This window comes from Coregonus lavaretus (assembly GCF_964263955.1).
Source record: "Coregonus lavaretus genome assembly, chromosome: 10".
In the NCBI taxonomy this organism is placed as follows: domain Eukaryota; kingdom Metazoa; phylum Chordata; class Actinopteri; order Salmoniformes; family Salmonidae; genus Coregonus; species Coregonus lavaretus.
In genome coordinates this window covers 37,980,585-38,001,749 of record NC_139997.1, presented here as the reverse complement: position 1 = coordinate 38,001,749, position 21,165 = coordinate 37,980,585, and the positions used below count along the sequence as shown (strand labels likewise).

The 21,165-nt window shown below is 44.1% G+C and overlaps 1 protein-coding gene across 1 annotated transcript; it reads left to right on the top strand.

Moving 5' to 3' along the window:
- Positions 1-7,097: 7,097 nt before the first annotated feature.
- LOC311136110 (sodium channel regulatory subunit beta-4-like) lies at positions 7,098-18,866 on the top strand (the record flags this gene model as incomplete). Its single annotated transcript, XM_084170192.1, has 5 exons — positions 7,098-7,200; positions 17,587-17,750; positions 18,019-18,241; positions 18,450-18,579; positions 18,770-18,866. 5 exons carry the CDS (start codon positions 7,098-7,100, stop codon positions 18,864-18,866), a joined length of 717 nt encoding a protein of 238 aa, XP_084026318.1.
- Between the last annotated feature and the right edge of the window lie 2,299 nt (positions 18,867-21,165).

Here is a 21,165-nt window from a genome sequence, read left to right as displayed (position 1 = left end):
GTCCATGGTTCTGATTTGTGTGTGTGTGTGCGTGCATTCGTGCAAGTAGAAAAACATGTTGACTCACCCTACTTGTAGAGAAACGCAAATGCCATCCTTCTCTCTTTCATGTTGACGAAAAGGTCTATGACTCTGTCATACAGTACAGGCTTTTATTTTTTGTTGTCCTAGGCTACCTGTCAAATTCTTGCTCGCTAGCCTAACTTCCTTTCATGGGCAACATTAGCAAGTTGACATTAGCCTTCTACATCTAGCTACATATTGAACTTCCATCCTCTCAGTCCAGGGGCACAATGTATGAATTTATGGTTGGATCAGAATCACCGTTATAATCATTGGCTAGTACGGAGAATTAAGTAAACCACAAGTCCAAATCCCAATCTCCATCCATGGCGAATTTAGGAAAGGGCCAATTTTAGCTAGCTAACCACTAGAGGACAACACAACGAGATGCAACAATTCAAATTGTTTCTGTCAATTATGTATTTATCTTAATGCCATGTGATAGGAGAGAAGCAAAATCCAAACTGGCTTCCCTTGAAACAAATTTGGGGTGTGCCAGGACCATTCACAGTTGTGCTCACTCAGTTTCGCTCAACGCTGATTGGCAATTTTGTATATATTTTTTTAAATCAAGGATGGCCAAATGTTTGCTAGCTTCCCTTGCATTCAATGCTACAGGCGGCAACAATGTCATACTGTTTATGACCAGATAGCATCAAATAGATGGCCTAAACATACAGCGACAGAGGGGCGCTGTTTCGCTCGCTCGGATGCTTTCTCCAGTGAGATACAATCAATCAGCCGCTTGCGAATTGAAGGAAAATTATGAAAACACAGAGAGACGAAAGACAAATTATTTGATATGTTTTTTCTTGGTACTTTTTGGGGGGAAGCCTGGCTTCCTTTGCCATACATGAATACATGCCACAAGCAAATAAAACCAGTAGGGGAACTCTGCCATGAACCTTGATTATAAATACATCACACAGGAAGCCATGAAGATACAGTATTTTAATCAGTCTAAACTGAATAAACAGTACCAGTCAAAAGTTTGGACACACCTACTCTTTCAAGGGTTTTTCTTTATTTTTACTATTTTCTACATTGTAGAATAATAGTGAAGACATCAAAACTATGAAATAACACATATGGAATCATGTAGTAACCAAAAAAGTGTTAAACAAATCAAAATTTATTTTATATTTGAGATTCTTCAAAGTAGCCACCCCTTTGCCTTGATGACAGCTTTGCACACTCTTGGCATTCTCTCAACCAGCTTCACCTGGAATGCTTTTCCAACAGTCTTGAAGGAGTTTCCATATATGCTGAGCACTTGTTGGCTGCTTTTCCTTCACTCTGCGGTCTAACTCAACCCAAACCATCTCCATCACTCTCCTTCTTGGTCAAATAGCCCTTACACAGCCTGGAGGTGTGTTGGGTCATTGTCCTGTTGAAAAACAAATGAAAGTCCCACTAAGCACAAACCAGATGGGATGGTGTATCGCTGCAGAATGCTGTAGTAGCCATGCTGGTTAAGTGTGCCTTGAATTGTAAATAAATCACAGACAGTGTCACCAGCAAAGCACCCCAACACCATTACACCTCCTCCTCCATGCTTCATGTTGGGAACAACACATGCAGAGATAATCCGTTCAACTACTCTGCGTCTCACAAAGACACGGCGGTTGGAACCAAAATCTCAAATATGGACTCATCAGACCAAAGGACAGGTTTCCACCAGTCTAATGTCCATTGCTCGTGTTTCTTGGGCCAAGCAAGTCTCTTCTTCTTATTGTTGTCCTTTAGTAGTGGTTTCTTTGCAGCAATTCACACAGTCTCCTCTGAACAGTTGATGTTGAGATGTCTGTTACTTGAACTCTGTGAAGCATTTATTTGGGCTGCAATTTCTGAGGCTTGTAACTCTAATGAACTTATCCTCTGCAGCAGAGGTAACTGATGTGCTTGATATACTGTGAAATGCGCTTTTCCTGATATTGTGAGTTATATACTAAGTGTAGGTTCTTGTGTTTGTTTTTTTCAGAAGTAGATCATTTATAGAGTAGAAGCAAATGAAACAAAATTCTTTGAAAATGTATTCTAGTCAGTGAGTAAAGGGAAAAGAGAGGAAGTGAGAGCGAGAGAAAGAAAGAGAGTGAAGGAGGGAATCAGTGATATGTTGCAACACTTTAGGTCATGCATTCATCTTGTGAGAGTCTTGTGTCATACTTGTCACAGTCTGTTAACGGTTTACCCTTACTTTAATGTTAACGTTGCAGGTACTTAGCTAGTAATGCTAACGTTGTCGGTACTTATGCTAAAGTCTATGCGTGTGCAGCTGTGCATGTGTGTGTGTCCTCAAGATGGATTGCCTGATTTGCAGTTTTATGTCCTAAGCCCAAAGTGATATACTTCGTATTTGTAAGTAGGTATCTAGAATGTGCTTATAATAGTGCGTGTGTATGTATGTATACGTGAGGGTGTGTGTGTGTATGTGAGTGTATACGTGTTTGTGCGTGCTCTTTGGTTGCAGTAAATCAGTGTGTGCTCGTCTCCTCCCTCTGGAGCAGACGCCGTGCTGCAGTAACGGCAGAGGACACCTACTCATCCAAGGGTTTGTGTGTTTTAGACTGAGGGTGCCTCTTGAGGCTGCATGGTTGTGAATATAAGTATGTTGAATGTATACGGTATGAGTGATAAATGTGGTGCTTGTGAGTGAGTGTATGTATACGTGAGTGTGTACATGCATGTGGATCTGATGACTGTAGACCTAGGCTGAGATCTGCAGCACCCTTCTCTTTCTGCAGTAAAATAGTTTTTTTTTTTCTCTCTGTTCTGGAAGTGTTCCCAGCACTGCTGCAATTATTCTCTGGGGAGGAGCCCGGACAGCAGAGCGAAACACACACACACACACACACACACACACACACACACACACACACACACACACACACACACACACACACACACACACACACACACACACACACACACACACACACACACACACACACACACACACACTTTATTTCACTCTACTTCCTATTGCATTGATCATGCTTTTAACTGGGATTAAGTTAATGTTAACGTACCCCTCTCTCTGCTCTATCCACTGCACCTTAGACCACCTCTACTTGTCCCAGTCCCAACACACTGCATCTACACAACATTTACATATATTTTTTAAACTTCCAGTACTTCTTGAAAACTTCCCTATTTCAACCAATTTTCAGAACATACACTTAGTTTTAGACCAAAAGCAGAAAGTACTTAACTGACAGATGAAACGCAAAAAACATATACATACTTCCTGTGTCTAAGATATTCAATCCGAAAGAGAAATGTGTAGATGGCTAATGAAAAGTTCTCAACACCCCCTCCTAAAGACTTTCCATAAATAGTTCATGACGCAGGAAATAACGTTCCTAATGAATAATAGATCATAATGCAACTAAATTGCAACAGAAGCAGAAATATACTTTACTGGCCGTTACCTGCAGCTGACTACATTTGAAAGTCCAGTCACTATTTTCAAAGTAAAAGTCTTCTGCAGGTCAGTCAGGTACCCATCCGGTTAGCTAATAATTACAATAATAAAGGTCCAATTGAGCCGAGCAGCTGAAGTAGAAGAGTAGGGTCTTGTAGGTCCACTCCTGATTCCTGACATGAGCTGTGAGGTCCAGTACGGGAACATAATGGGGGAGAGAGAGGGGGCAGGCAAAGGAATGAGAGAGAAAAAAGACAGAGTAAGGATGTGTGGAAAAGAGAGAGCTCTCCCTCATCTTTAGCTGTGTGTCTTCTCTTGTACTGTAACTGTAGACCGGGTCAGGTGGCCTGTTTTAGTTTTTTCCTTCATCATCTAATTTCTTCTCACTGTTGGAAGAATACCTAGCTCTCTCTCTACATCTCAATATCGATACCTTGTTCATTCCATATAGGGCTATTCTCAGGTTTTAATAATTTAGAGTAGATTATCTTATTGCTTAGTTTTTAGTTTGCCACAAATGAACAAGTCCTGACAGTCTAATAGCACATAATGGGGTGTGTCTGAAAGCTGTAATGGTATTCTGTAATACGTTTATTAAAATAATGCAGTGATCCCTCTACCTTTACAAGTTGCTGACTAATCAGTGATAAAAGGAAGGATCGAATCGGAGAACGCCGTGGCAAGCAGTTTTCTACAGTATAATGACTCCCAGCTACATTCAGTCAGGCACCAGTGGTCCTCTCTCATTGACATGTGTTGGGTACATCTATCATAGGAGGTCGGGGGGGCGTCACCATGTTTTTTCACACCGTCTCATATCTTTGCACTGCCAGCCACATTACGTTAGTGTCACTGCAGAGTTATGAGAACGTTATGCTATGTTCACCAGTTTGACCTTCTGAGGCACACACACACATCCCATCCCTCACACATACTCCCTGGCACCTTGATTGCCAGATGGTGTACTCATGGTTATAGATGGTGGAAAGCTTCAAGTTCCTTGGCGTACACATCACCGACAAACTGAAATGGTCCACCCACGCAGACAGTGTGGTGAAGAAGGCGCAACAGAGCCTCTTCAACCTCAGGAGGCTGAAGAAATTCGGCTTAGCACCTAAAACCCTCACAAACTTTTACAGATGCACAATTGAGAGCATCCTGTCGGGCTGTATCACCGCCTGGTACGGCAACTGCACCGCCCACAACCGCAGGGCTCTCCAGAGGGTAGTGCGGTCTGCCGTACGCATTACCGGGGGCAAACTACCCGCCCTCCAAGACACATACAACACCCAATGTCACAGGAAGGCCAAAAAGATAATCAAGGACATCAACCACCCGAGCCACTGCCTGTTCACCCCGCTATCATCCAGAAGGCGAGGTCAGTACAGGTGCATCAAAGCTGGGACCGAGAGAATGAAAAACAGCTTCTATCTCAAGGCCATCAGACTGTTAAATAGCCATCACTAACACATTAGAGGCTGCTGCTGCCTATTGAAATCACTGGCCACTTTAAGAAATGGAACACTAGTCACTTTAATAATGTTTACATATCTTGCACTACTCATCTCATATGTATGTACTGCATTCTATTCTATAATATTCTACTGTATCTTAGTCCATGCCACTCTGTCATTGCTTGTCCATATATGTATATATTCTTAAATTCCATTCCTTACTAGTTTTGTGTGTATTGGGTATATGTTGTGAAATTGTTAGATATTACTGCACGGTCGGCGCTAGAAGCACAAGCATTTCGCTACATCTGCTATAACATCTGCTAAACACATGTATGTGACAAATAACATTTGATTTGATTTGATTTAATTATCCTGATGTACGGGAATATGACACTGTCGTTAGACCTGGTCTGGCCAGGCAGGGCTGGGGACAGCAACTAATCCAGACCCCTACCACCACCACCAACACCGTATCAATATCATCATGTGAAAACCTGGGAGGGGAGAGAAATGCAGAGTCAGAGGAAACTCAACTCTGTCAATCTATCATAGTGTAAGGATGAGTACAGACAGAGATAGGGAGGGAGGAGAGAGAGAGGGCGAGCTCTCAAAGTCACATTCACATTGCAGATAAACACACACCCTCATTTATTCAGGTATAGACGTCAGATATAACAGGAGTAAAATATGTTCACATTTAACAGCAAACATCCTCACTCTCAATTCTGTGATTTGAAGCTATGCAGTGTAACTCAAGGGAGTGATTGACGAACGAATCGTTTTTTATTACCAGGACATTGTCACATACAGTATATCAATGTTAGAACATGTCATATCTATTTCTATATCCAGGGTGTTTATAAATACAAGGTAGTGCGTAGAGGCTAGCGTGTCCCTGGCGCTCTGTTACGGAACCCCCTCCAACCTGCACTGCAGAACTTTCTCTGTTCTCCACAAGCACTCTGGCAAAAGTGCCTGCGTCTGCATTCACAGTCAGGAGAGGGGAGGGGAGGGGGAGAGAGAGAGGGAGACAGACAGGGAGGGGGGTAACGAGGAGGAGGAGAAGGAGAAGGCAAAGAAAGAGAGAGAGGGGGAGGGAGGGAGAGAAAGAGAGAGGGACAGGCAGGCACTGAGCCAAGAGAGAGAGAGCAGGGGAAAGTTGAGAGAGAGCCAGAGGGGCAGGCTAGCAGCCAAAAGGAAGAAGAAACTGGGGCTCTTCTATCCAGGAAGAAGAGAAAGGACCATCCAAACCAGCAGCCACCAGCCACCAGGGTTACTGCAGCACTCCTCCTGTCCATTCTCTTTCTCTCTTCTCTCTCTCTCTCTCTCTCTCTCTCTCTCTCTCTCTCTCTCTCTCTCTCTCTCTCTCTCTGTCTCTCTCTCTGACTGGGACTGCATCGCGCCTTTCTCTGCAGAGGAATCGCTGGCTGATAGAATCTCCTTGACTGCACCCTGACTGACTGGCTGTGCGCAGTGATTCTCCCCTGGCTCAGCTCCTCTCTGCTCTGCCGTGTGTTCGTCCTCACTGACTCAGCTGTGCTGTGTAGTCAGCCTGCTGGTCCGGCTTCTCAGGGAATACAGCCACAGGAAGAGGTACAGTTCAGTACTGTCTCACGCTGCGCACACAGTGTTTTACATCCCCTTTACTCTCTCTCTTTTTCTTTCTCCTCTCTCTCTCTCTCTCTCTCTCTCTCTCTCTCTCTCGTGTCTCTTCTCTCTGTCTCTTAAATCCTCACTATTTCTGCTCCTCTTTCTCTCTCAGTTTAGGAGTTCTCTCTTACCGTATGATTATAGTTGATTGACTTAGTTCGTCTTGAGTTTGTTTTTAAGTCTGTACCACCCCCCCCCCCCCCCCCCCCCCCCATTTGCTCACTCTTGCTCTCTTCCTGCACGCCCTCTGTCTAACCTACAGTCTTTCTGACAGGAGGGTTGGGGCTGGCAGGAAGACGCACCGCAACCAGGACTGGCTAACAACACAGTGGGACGTGGTGCCTCGGTTGGGACCAGATCAGTCGCCAAGGCACAACGAACAACCACACCAGGGGGATTCAGGTTCACACAGACCTGACCAGTTTCTGAGGGGATAACTCCAGCCCAACGGACCCTGGGCTGGATCCCACAGCAGGGGGTGTTTTGGACGGGATCAGAGTGCCATGGAGGTTCAGGGGAGTGGGGCTGAGGAGCCCAGGTCCAGGGGTCCGTTGTCCTCACACACCGCCTGGCCCCGGACCAGCCTGATCATCACTTTGCTGCTCAGTAAGACTTCTCTGTCTCAGTCATATATCACTTCTCTTTCATCCAATCCCTCTCTCTCTGCACCTCTCACTCCCAGGTCGTCCTCTCTCTCTTTCTGTTGAGTAAAGTTTTAGCAATTTCCCCAATTCCGCGACCCCAACTGCCCTGTAGTGTGCTATAAAACATTTACTGTATTTGCGATCTGTATTTGCTGATTCTCCAGTTCAATAGAATAGACTCATCACAGTTAAAATCTTGCTCTCACTTCAGAATGGTAGGCAACGTTGTGGCAGTTGGCTTTTCACTATGTGGCATGATTGGTGAAATGTTGTATCAGAGTTTCATTTGTGTGGTGGCTAGAAACTGCTGTCAGTTTGTATGCTGAAGTATGTTTTATGGATAACTAAGCATACGTTACCATATAGAATAGTGATTTTATAATCTCAGTGTACATAACACCCCTCTGTTTCACAACCTGAATCCGAGTTGATCAAAGCCCTGGCAGCTGCAGCAGTGGGCTAGTGTCTGTTCAGAGGTGTGTCATTAAATACATCATCCACATTATTATTATGCAGGACCTATCAGTGGCCGCCTATTGCACAAGCATTCTATCATAGCAATAGTATTCATGAGAATTAAAAGGACTAAAAGAATATACAGTGCATTCGGAAAGTATTCAGACCCCTTGACTTTTTCCACATTTTGTAACGTTACAGCCTTATTCTAAAATGGATTAAATAAAAAATGTTTCTCATCAATCTACACACAATACCCCCATAATGACAAAGCGGAAACAGTTAGTTTTTTGTGTGTGCAAATGTATTAAAAATAAAAAACAGAAAAACCTTATTTACATAAGTATTCAGACCCTTTGCAATTAGACTGGAAATTGAGCTCAGGTTCATCCTGTTTCCATTGATCATCCTTGAGATGTTTCTACAACTTGATTGGAGTCCACCTGTGGTAAATTCAATTGATTGGATATGATTTGGAAATGCATACACCTGTCTATATAAGGTCTCACAGTTGACAGTGCATGTCAGAGCAAAAACCAAGCCATGAGGTCGAAGGAATTGTCCGTAGAGCTCCACAACAGAATTGTGTCAAGACACAGATCTGGGGAAGGGTACAAAAAATATTCTGCAGCATTGAAGGTCCCCATGAACACAATGGCCTCCATCATTCTTAAATCGAAGAAGTTTGGAACCACCAAGACTCTTCCTAGAGCTGGCCGCCCGGCCAAACTGAGCAATCGGGGGAGAAGGGCCTTGGTCAGGGAGGTGACGAAGAACCCAATGGTCACTCTGACAGAGCTCCAGAGTCATTTGCAGCACTCCACCAATCAGGCCTTTATGGTAGAGTGGCCAGACAAAGCCACTCATCACTAAAAGGCACATGACAGCCCGTTCAGAGCCAAAAGGCACCTAAAGGACTCTCAGACCATGAGAAACAAGATTCTCTGGTCTGATGAAGCCAAGATTGAACTCTTTGGCCTGAATGCCAAGCGTCATGTCTGGAGGAAACCTGACACCATCCCTACGGTGAAGCATGGTGGTGGCAGCATCATGTTGTGGAGATGTTTTTCAGCTGCAGGGACTGGAAGACTAGTCAGGATCGAGGGAAAGATGAACAGAGCAAAGTACAGAGATCCTTGGTGAAAACCTGCTCCAGAGCGCTCAGGACCTCAGACTGGGGCGAAGGTTCACCTTCCAACAGGACAACGACGCTAAGCACATAGCCAAGACAACGCAGCAGTGGCTTCGGGACAAGTCTCTGAATGTCCTTGAGTGGCCCAGCCAGAGCCCGGACTTGAACCCGATCTAACATCTCTGGAGAGACCTGAAAATAGCTGTGTAGCGACACTCCCCATCCAACCTGACAGAGCTTGAGAGGATCTGCAGAGAAGAATGGGAGAAACTCCCCAAATACAGGGGTGCAAAGCTTGTAGCATCATACTCAAGAAGACTCTAGGCTGTAATCGCTGCCAAAGGTGCTTCAACAAAGTACTGAGTAAAGGGTCTGAATACTTATGTAAATGTGATTTTTCAGTTTTTTATTTTTTATAAATTTGCAAACATTTCTAAAAATCTGTTTTTGCTTTGTCATTATGGGGTATTGTGTGTAGATTGATGAGGGGAAAAAACTATTTCATCCATTTTAGAATAAGGCTGTAACGTAACAAAATGTTGAAAAAATCAAGGTTTCTGAATACTTTCTGAATGCACTGTAAGTACTTTATCGATATCAGACATTACCAGTTTAACACATCATTTTATTTTGCCTTTACAGTAAACACACAACTAAGAGCTTTTGTGCAACATGGAGTTACTGTATAGATTTTTCTTTAGCTTTTAACTCTGAGTCAATTTGTTTCAACATTTCAGTGTGACGAGAAGCTCCTCTGCAGACCCAGGTTAATAGAGTAATAATGCAGTTGGCTGGTATCAGTGGAAGTGCAGTGGGGTAATGGGGACTGGTCTGAGATGAAGGGAGGGATGGTATCATGGCAGCAGCATCTGCTATGTGAAATATCATGGTCATATTATTAACAGTTGGACAGACCAGGAGCTGTCAGCCAGGCTCAGTCAGGCTCAGGTTCAGGCTCTGAGGTTCTCACGCTCTGAGCCAACAGGACTGCAGGACAAGTCCAGCATTACACCCCGTCCCTCCCCTCCAGCCAAATTATGCCTCAGTGTCTGCAATTCACCTATTTCATATCCACACGATTGCTGGGTCATTTAGGACATACTGTAGGCTCATAGTTTAGAGGATTAGCTGAGTCTATCAAAATTTTTGTCTAAAATGTTAGATAGTGTTCATGATGTGTGCTCAGTTCTGGTTCTATGGATGGTATAGTTGTACAGGTAGGTCTATGAGGTTTCATGCTAGAATTGTTCTTGAAAGAGACACATGTAGGTTAGAAAGTAGAGCATCACTGTTCCAGTTAGAAGCCTAGCACAAGAGAGAACCTCACAAATGACAGTTTGGAAACAAAGTAATTACATAAGCAACACAGTGGAGACTGCTTCTGACAGAATCCATAGGAGGGTCTAGGATCAGGGTGCCTTTATTTTTCTGGGACAATTACCATGTGAAATGTCCTGGGGTATGATGTCCTGGTTTGGCTCTGAATGGGATTTGGAATGGGGCTGAGTCTTTGCTGTATTATGTCAACCTTACTGGATTTGTCTCTTACCTTCTTATTTGTCCATATAGGTTAACCAGCCCCTTTGAGCCATATCCTGTAGAACCTGCACTATCTTCAGTTACAACTATATATCAGTGGTCACCAAACAGCAGAGAAAATATACAGACAGACAGATGCAGGGTTGTCACTAGTTTACACAGCCACAAAGTCTTAATTATGACTAAACTCTGCCCATTTCCACAATTTATCTTCTTAAAATCAGATTTTAAACCTAACCTTAACATTAAATTAAGACCAAAAAGCACATTTTTGTAGCCAATATTTTACTGTGGCTGTGGAATCTGATTTTGTGGCTGTGGTACCTAGTTCAAACCCAGATGCAGAATCACAATGCAGAGAGAGAGAGAGAGAGAGAGAGAGAGAGAGAGAGAGAGAGAGAGAGAGAGAGAGAGAGAGAGAGAGAGAGAGAGAGAGAGAGAGAGAGATCGATCTCTGCCCTGTGGGTCGTTCCATTTCATTCCAGCAAGCCATGACACCCACTATCTCAGATTATTCTGTAGTTACAAACGGATAACTTTAGCATTCCTGCAACATTATTTTGTTGAAAAACCCACCCACGGACCCACCACACCAATCCCACCCTAACAATGAGGATACTGTATAATTTCTCTATGTCTGACAAGTAGTATGGAGCTGCGGCTCTGAGTATAGTTTCTTCATCCTATGTAATGTATTCTCAGTGAATTTTGTGTTCCCCCCCCCTTTTCAGAGAAATTAGTCATGGAAGTGCAACCTTCATCCTGATATTACCAGGTTCTGACCACTAGATGGTGCTGTTTCTACTTTAATTTTAATTTGAAAGAACCCCCCTTCAATGTTAAAGGGATAGTTCACCCAAATTACAAAATTACATATTAGTTTCCTTACCCTGTGAAGGCGTCAGCATGCTTCCATTCGGCTGGCGCCTAGCCAAACTCAGCTACCAAACCAAACAAGTGTGCTCGCATACTCCCTTAAAAGACCTTTACTTGAAAAATGACAAAAGAAGTGGCAACAGTACTGTTTGTCCATTTTGAGACACCATCTAGTGGTCAGGACCTTTTTTTGTCTTGTTTACCTGCACTGTTGGAGCCCGGAGCATAAGATTTTCAATGTACCCTGCAATTACATCTGCGCCCCTGTACATATCACTAATAAACTAAATCTAATATATTTTATATTTTTTTGTATTTTACACACTTTTTCTCCAAAATGTTGATCTTGTCTCATCGCTGCAACTCCCCAACGGGCTCGGGAAAGGCGAAGGTCGAATCATGCGTCCTCCGAAACATGACCCGCCAAACAGCGCTTCTTAACACCCGCCCGCTTAACCCGGAAGCCAGCCGCACCAATGTGTCAGAGGAAACACTGTTCAACTGACGACCGAAGTCAGCCTGCAGGCGTCCCGGCCGCCACACAAGTCACTAGAGCGCAATGAGCCAAGTGAAGCCCTGCTGGCAAAACCATCCCCTAACCCGGACGACGCTGGGCCAATTGTGCGCCGCCTTATGGGACTCCCGGTCATGTGACAAAGCCTGGGATCGAACCCGGGTCTGTAGTGACGCCTCAAGCACTTAGACCGCTGCGCCACTCCGGAGGCAAACTAAATCTAATCTAATCTAAACCTGGTAATGTCAAGATGTAGGATGGGACATAAACCTAACAATTCCAATGACAAATGTCTCTGAACAGGGGAAAAAACACAAAATTAATTGTAAATACATTACATAGGATGAAGAAACAGTTCTCATACTACTTGTCAGACATAGAGAACTGATACTATATACTCGTTGTTGGAGTGGGATTGGCGTGGGTTGTGGAGGGTGGCTTTTGACAATTTCTTTGGATTCCTCATGTCTAACTCATTGTAAGAAAAAAGTTGGGCCCAAATCGGATGTTAGGTGCTATATTTATTGAATATTATATGAATCCTATAAATTGCAATCAATTAGCTTAATTTCTCAGAGATCAAATTATATTTCAACAAAATAATGTTGCAAAAATGCTAATCTAACAACAGAAACAATTTCAGAACACTCTGAGATGGTGGGTGTCGAAATCCTCTTTCTTGTGCTTTTTGAGGTGGAACGACCCCTGTGTGAGTTTCTGCAGCATTACTGTGCTGCATTGGGGCAGAGAGAGATAGTGTGTGTGTTCGTGTGTGTGTGTGTATGTGAAAGAGAAAAAGAGGGAAGGAGTCTGTGAGTGAAGGAGTCATTTTGCTCCCCCACTGTGCAGCCCTCACTGGAGTTTACAGCCATGTATTATCCCAAACTGCAGGGGGATGGGCTTGTCCAAACCTGACCTTGAGTTGGTTATTGATGATGTGTCACACAGCTGAGGTGTGATGTAAAAACAGAGAGGGAGGAAAAATGTTCAGGAATGGGGGCTGCAGAGGGACAAACAGAGCAAGAGAAAATGGGATAGAAAGGGACAGACAGGACAGTTAATACTATCGTTTAGTGAATTTGAGGAGAGGACAGACTGGGCAGAGGGAGAAAGTGTGTGAGCAGCATTACTGTATAGTCCCAGTGAGTGTATGTACCCAGACTAACCATCCATCATCTTTAGGTCCACTTGAGAAGTGTTGGTGTTGGCATTATCTGGATTGTGTTAAAGAGGTGGTGGGACCTGCGTTTTTTGGATTCCCTTAAAGGGGAGATGAGCCCGAACTCATTTGCTAATTACTGAGTTTAATGAGCCTGCATTGAGTTAAATGGCCTCACAACATCCCAAACACTGTAATAAAATACTACACACACACATTTACATTTACGTCATTTAGCAGACGCTCTTATCCAGAGCGACTTACAAATTGGTGCGTTCAACTTATGATAGCCAGTGGGACAACCACTTTTTTTTGTGGGGGAGGGGAAGGTAGAATGATTACTTTTATACTATTCCAGGTATTCCTTAAAGAGGTAGGGTTTCAAGTGTCTGTGTAAGGTGTAAATGTTGTAGAGCATGAACCTGCAGGATCGGGTCACCGCTTTGATGTTAGCAGAGAACGACAGGGTGTTGTCCTGGGTCACGCCAAGGTTCTTTGCACTCTGGGAGGAGGACACAATGGAGTTGTCAACCGTGATGGCGAGATCATGGAGCGGGCAGTCCTTCCCCGGGAGGAAGAGCAGCTTCGTCTTGCCGAGGTTCAGCTTGAGGTGGTGATCCGACATCCACACTGATATATCTGCCAGACATGCAGAGATGCGATTCGCCACCTGGTTATCAGAAGGGGGAAAGGAGAAAATGAATTGTGTGTCGTCTGCGTAGCAATGATAGGAGAGACCATGTGAGGATATGACAGAGCCAAGTGACTTGGTGTATAGAGAGAATAGGAGAGGGCCTAGAACTGAGCCCTGGCGGACACCAGTGGTGAGAGCACGTGGTGCAGACAGATTCTCGCCACGCCACCTAGTAGGAGCGACCTGTCAGGTAGGACGCAATCCAAGAGTGAGCAGCGCCGGAGATGCCGAACTCAGAGAGGGTGGAGAGGAGGATCTGATGGTTCACAGTATCAAAGGCAGCAGATAGGTCTAGAAGGATAAGAGCAGAGGAGTGAGAGTTAGCTTTAGCAGTGCAGAGAGCCTCCGTGACACAGAGAAGAGCAGTCTCAGTTGAATGACCAGTCTTGAAACCTGACTGGTTTGGATCAAGAAGGTCATTCTGAGAGAGATAGCAGGAGAGTTGGCTAGAGACGGCACGCTCAAGAGTTTTGGAGAGAAAAGAAAGAAGGGATACTGGTCTGTAGTTGTTGACATCGGATGGATCGAGTGTAGGTTTTTTGAGGATATGGCCAGCGGTCAAGGATGAGTTGATGAGCGAGGTGAGGTAAGGGAGAAGTTCTCCGGAAATGGTCTGGAGAAGAGAGGAGGGGATAGGGTCAAGCAGGCAGGTTGTTGGGCGGCCGGCCGTCACAAGTCGCAAGATTTCATCTGGAGAGAGAGGGGAGAAAGAAGTCAAAGCATAGGGTAGGGCAGTGTGAGCAGGACCAGCGGTGTCATTTGACTTAGTAAATGAGGATCGGATGTCGTCAACCTTCTTTTCAAAATGGTTGACGAAGTCATCCACAGAGAGGGTGGAGGAGGAGGATTCAGCAGGGAGGAGAAGGTGGCAAAGAGCTTCCTAGGGTTAGAGGCAGAGGCTTGAAATTTAGAGTGGTAGAAAGTGGCTTTAGCAGCAGAAACAGAGGAAGAGAATGTAGAGAGGGAGTGAAAAGATGACAGGTCCACAGGGAGTCTAGTTTTCCTCCATTTCCGCTCGGCTGCCCGGAGCCCTGTTCTGTGAGCTCGCAATGAGTCGTCAAGCCACGGAGCAAGAGGGGAGGACTGAGCCGGCCGGGAGGATAGGGGACATAGAGAGTCAAAAGATGCAGAAAGGGAGGAGAGGAGGGTTGCGGAGGCAGAATCAGGAGATCGGAGGGAGAAGGATTTAGCAGAGGGAAGATATGATAGGATGGAAGAGGAGAGAGTAGCGGGAGAGAAAGAGCGAAGGTTGTGACGGCACATTACCATCTGAGTAGGGGCAGAGTGAGTAGTGTTGGAGGAGAGCGAGAGAGAAAAGGATACAAAGTAGTGGTTGGAGACTTGGAGGGGAGTTGCAGTGAGATTAGTAGAAGAACAGCATCTAGTAAAGATGAGGTCAAGCATATTGCCTGCCTTGTGAGTAGGGGGGGACGGTGAGAGGGTGAGGTCAAAAGAGTAAAGGAGTTGAAAGAAGGAGGCAGAGAGAAATGAGTCAAATGCAGACGTAGGGAGGTTAAAGTCACCCAGAACTGTGAGGGACTTATCAAGGCGTCAAGCTCATTGATGAACTCTCCAAGGGAACCTGGAGGGCGATAAATGATAAGGATGTTAAGCTTGAATGGGCTAGTAACTGTGACAGCATGGCATTCAAATTAGGAGATAGACAGATGGGTCAGGGGGAAAAGAGAGAATGTCCACTTGGGAGAGATGAGGATTCCTGTGCCACCGCCGCGCTGACCAGATGTTCTCGGGGTATGCGAGAACACATGATCAGACGAGGAAAGAGCAGTAGGAGTAGCAATGTTTTCTGTGGTAATCCATGTTTCCGTCAGCGCCAAGAAGTCGAGGGACTGGAGGGTAGCATAAGCTGAGATGAACTCTGCCTTGTTGGCCACAGAACGGCAGTTCCAGAGGCTGCCGGAGACCTGGAACTCCACGTGGGTCGTGCGCGCAGGGACCACCAGATTAGAGTGGCAGCAGTCACGCGGTGTGAAGCGTTTGTATGGCCTGTGCAGAGAGGAGAGAACAGGGATAGACAGACACATAGTTGACAGGCTACAGAAAAGGCTACAATAATGCAAAGGAGATCGGAATGAAATTAACTAAACATCTGGGAAAGCGAGAGAGTGGGGCCTCCCTCACTTACGTTTCACTGAAACACTCAAATATAACTCTCCCAACTTCCACTTTAGAAATTATAATTGTTGTAAACTACAGCGGTTCAATGTTTTCTAGGAATAGACTCTAACTTAGTTTATTCAGCTAGCTAATTTGGTACAGTGTTCTTCCGTGAAAACCGCCCAGGGCACCGTATCCTATGATGCCATAGCTAACTAGCATGCTAGCTTCCAATAACACGGTTTAGCACCAATACTCGGTTATAACAAACTACCAATAGTGTGTTAACACGCTAAACAGATCATTTGTGTCGTGTCTAACGTTGTGTAAAGTTTTGGGGTTCGTTTTGACAGTTTGAGTGAGTACGTCGTCAACTTATTCAGCCAGTTAGTTATCTAGCTAGAATAGTTAGCATATTAGCTAGCCAATGCTCTCTGTCAACGAACCAACCCCTCCTCCCACGGTATGAAACACACAGAGAGAGCCAAGCTAACGTTAACTAGTCACCCATGTCTTGAATTCCTTTTGAACGACTCTGGTTACCAGTATGTAAAAATAAAATAAAAATATATGTAGGTTATAACTTACCCTTAGTAGCTACTCTTAGCTAGTTAAGTGTAAAGCTAGCTACTGAATCGATTTAGCCAGTTCGCGTCTGTCCCGTTAACGCTTCAGATAATGAAGTTAGAAAAACAGCTGAATGGTAGGTAGCTAGCTGGCATAATTACAGGTACTCTTAAGCGTGAAATAACATTGGAAACAACTATCCACAGTTGCTAATAGTTACCAGTAGCTACCCGCTAGCTAGCTAGCTTTATTGGTCCAGGTAATGGGTTAGCTAGCCTCGTGCTTCACCGGGCTCAGCCGAATACAATACTTACCTACAATAATTACCTACAATAACTACCTAGATAAACTACCTACAATACCTAACTACCATACCTACCTACAATCTAAATACATGGTTTAAGCTTTATTCGACACCATATAAAGAAGAAGCAAAGCTTACCTCCCGCTTAGAGAAACACAATCTCACCCCATCGCCACCTCTCTCACACACACACACACACACACGTACACACACACACACACACACACACACACACACACACACACACACACACACACACACACACACACACACACACACACACACACACACACACACACACACACACACACACACACACACACACAATAACTGTACATACAGATGTAGGATCTTAATTTGAGCAAGTTTGCTACAGCAGGAAAATAATCCTGCAGCAACAGGAAATGTAAATTATTATGTGGATAAAAATGTATGGACATTTTTTGTAGGGGTTGAAACATTTTTCATTTCAAAGGGGAAATTACACATTTTAGACGCCTTTTTAAAAGCTCACAAACACCACAAGTTTAAAATGTCCTACATTTCCTGCTTATGTTATTTTTTGTATTATATTGTTATTGATAACTGCATTGTTGGTTTTAGAGCTTGCAAGAAAGTCTCTCTCTCTCTCTCTCTCTCTCTCTCTCTCTCTCTCTCTCTCTCTCTCTCTCTCTCTCTCTCTCTCTCTCTCTCTCTCTCTCTCTCTCTCTCTCTCTCTCTCTCTCCCTCTCTCCCTCTCCCTTCCCCCTCACAGAGTGCAGCACAATTTGACAGGGTTGTAAAAGAGAGGAGCTGGCTTGTTATGCACTTGTTAAGTAAAATAGATGATATTTCAGGAAGGATTTAATTCTGGAAACAGTATCCATTGAAATGTTGAAACCACATGAGTAGACTGTGTACTTTAATTTCTTACTCAGGTGTGTGTTGTCTTTTCCCTTTCTGTATTTCTCAGTAGTATTGTGTACTACCTTTTACATTCTCCCTCCCAGGTGTGTGGTCTGCTCAGGGCCTGGAGATGTCCACAGGGAAGGTCCCGTTCCTGGAGGCGTTGAATGGCAGTACTGTGGTGCTACCCTGCACCTACGCCAGCTGTATCGGCATCAAAAACCTTTACTTCAACTGGCAGTACAACGACAACGGCACTATGCAGAAGGTGGGTCAGAGCTGCCCTGGCCCACTGCAACAACAGCAGCCACACAACTACTGTCATTTATGTCAGCTCAGATCTCACACAGATAGCGGCAGGGCTGGGATATTCAAAGTCAGTGTGGGGAGGTTATATTTTCAAGTGTTCTAATTTAGGGGGTGAAGATCAATGGTTTTCTGCATCAGTAAGTGATATCTCTAATGTGAGTGTTTGATTGGAGTTGTGGTCAGATATTGTGAGTGTCAGATGATTGACGACTGCCTGGTCCTCTCAGGTGTGTGAGTCTGTGATTCCGTCAGACGGGATGGATCCCCATCCAGTGAGTATCTACCGGGAGCGGGTGGAGTTTATCGGCACCAGTGATCACAACAACATCTCCATCCTGCTTTCGAACATCACCTTCGAGGACGAGGGCCAGTACACCTGCTTCGGACGCAACCCCAAAGAGAAGGGCAAGAACCACAGCGCTATCTTTACCCTTGTCGTGGTGGACGAGTGTGAGTAATAACTAGCGTTCTCTTTGCTTTACTGCAGGCAGATCATATACTGTAGGTCCTCTGGTGCTGCCAATGGGCAGGGCGGGTAGTCAGGTACTATATGGGCAACAACATCTAGATGTGTTGTGCTGTGTACGATGCACTGTAGGTAGGTACTGTCTGTCTGATCACCCTCTACCTTCTCCTCTCCCTGGTTCCTTCTCGGTAGTACGAGTGGTGGACAACACTCTCACCATCATAATTGCTTCTGCAGTGGGCGGAGCCATCGCCCTGCTGATGACTTTCATGCTGGTGAAGAACTTCATCCTCTTCGTTCTCTTCAAAATCGAGGAGAAGAAGTGAGTAAGACAGATATAGGGCCACAGAGAGTAGCGAACTGGCCATCCACACAGAGAAACACCTTTAGCTCATCTTGGTGCCTCCAAACTGGATTAAAGCATCAATACAGTCGGGCTACAATGTCAAATACGTAGAAAAAGCAGGTGTCTCTTCTAACCCTCCTCTCTCCTCTGCTCCTCCCATCCACAGAAAGATCGAGTGCCTTGTACAATCTTCCTCAGCAGATGAAACAAACAATGTCTCAGGATCCAAAACTTCAAAACCAACGACACCAAAGAAGAAATGAGAGTACTTGCATGTATGTACATCCATATATAAATATACAGTTATATCTATGCATATATTTATATGCACAAACATGTGTACGCACTCATGTGACTCCATGGGCAGGTTTCTTGGGCAGGTTTTTTGGACTGAGAAGCACATCTGATGGAGATTCTTCATTGAAAGTGTTTGTTAGTCCAATAAGCTTAGGCTGTGTCCGGGAAACCGCCCCCATATGTTCAAGTTGATATATTGTTTAAAAGAAACTCTTAAACCTAGGACTGTTTTTCATAAGATAATTTTAAAAAATGTATTAATTGAAAATACGCTTGAAATGGGGAATAATGCGATGTCATAATGTTGTTTAAACTGTACTGGATCCTGCTCCTCTCTTCACCAACCCCACTACCCTGGGCTTAACTGAAACTGTCTACAAATTCAAATATTGTGTTTTGTGGAAAAAAATATGGGATATTATTCACTGTCTAATTCAATCTCCAGTGACATTATGCCACTTCAGATTCAGCTTCAGTCCTATTCAGTAATGCTCTGATTCACATAGAGTTGAGTTTAGTCTAGTGTTGTCTAGATAGAATACAATGATATTAACTATGCCTATCAAAAGTGATTCATTAAGCCTATTTTATAATATTTAGAAACAAAGGTCTCTAAAAGGGTGATGCTGTGGTGAGGAGTTAGAAAGGATCCAGTTCAGAACTGAATACACTTTCTTTGCTTGATATAAAACACTGGTGCCTGTTAGCGCTTCTATCTTCCTCTGCTGATAGGGAAGACTAAATACTGAAAAACCATTTACCAAATGCAGCAAAACGCAAGCGAATAATACTGCAAGCTGATGAATGAAATTATAGACAATCCCTTGAAACCAACCCCCTAGAAAAAAAGAATAAACCTCTAATAATGCTGCTTTTAAGACAAATTACCTTTTAATGCATTTATAAGCATGTGAAACCCCAGGGCAGATTTAGAGACACAATGCTTGACAATAGACATGTACTCTCTCTTGTGTTCTTTTCTTGAATCCAAGATTTAACCACATGTAATGTGGTAAGTTCTATTTGCTTTGAAGCTGGATCTAAATCTCCTCATATCATGCCAACCCCCACTACATCCAGTGTGCCAACCATGGTTGGCAAGGCTATGCACACTATTTGGTAAAGTGGGTCTTCTGGCTTGAACATTAACTACCCCCCACAGAAATACCCGCCACATTTCTTATAGTAAGTCACTTACAAATAGATCTCTCTTTGCTGTACAGAGCACATTCACTCAGACCCATTTTTTTACACACTGCAATAAGTACTCATAAGCTGCAGTGCAGCAGAATTTATGATGGTTCATTCATGGCTCATGATTCAACACAAATTCAGCATATCCATCAGCTACAGTCATTACGGATACCTTCACTAACTACACCATAAAGAGATGCATGGGGCAGCAGTTATGTTGCAGGTAGAGTGAAAGACTGGAACATATCTTTACTGGACAGTGTAGAATAGACACACAACTAATATCCCATATTTAGCCCATTTATTGTGCCAAACTGGGATAACCCTGAGAAACCAACATCTGATCAGGAATGGGATGTCATCGGGTTGCTAAGTTACTATGGAAACCCATTGCTACTGAACTGCAATGTCAAGATACAATAGTGGCATGTTTAACTCACTGAATGTATTGTTTTCAAAATACCTCCAGTGCGTGACAGAATTGAGGGAAAACCATGTTCAGGGAAGAAGTTCACATCAATGTCCATTGTCCAGGAACTTGCTGAATCTGTCATTGTATAAACATAACAAATATACCTCCCTCAATCACTTGCTGAACCTGTTTCTAATGTGGACAAGCCCTGGTATTGCTGTTCCCATGGCATAGCCCTTCAAATAAATGCACTGGGTTGTAGCAATAGCAGGAAGGTCTTTTGGGCACTTTACCTTAGATATGTATATTATTTGGCTGTGCTATTTATGTGTGTAAACCACAGAGATGTGTTGTATCGGTGGAGCAGTGAGTAAATGGCTGTATATTTAACATGAGGGTAAAGTTGGCCGCTGTCTTAGATGAGAACAGACAGACACCATGGTTAGACCATCGACAATAGTACATGTACTATCTCTGGTTGGACATTGCTTTGAGCTTGTGGCACTGAATCCCTGGCTGATTCATACTCTCTTAAGATAAGTGATACTATGCAAACACAAACACCACTACTGAGAGGAAGACGCACTGTAGGACAGGCTTCTGCAGTTCTCTCAGTGGGCTCTGCTTTCACAACGCTGCCCTGACATCACAGCAACATG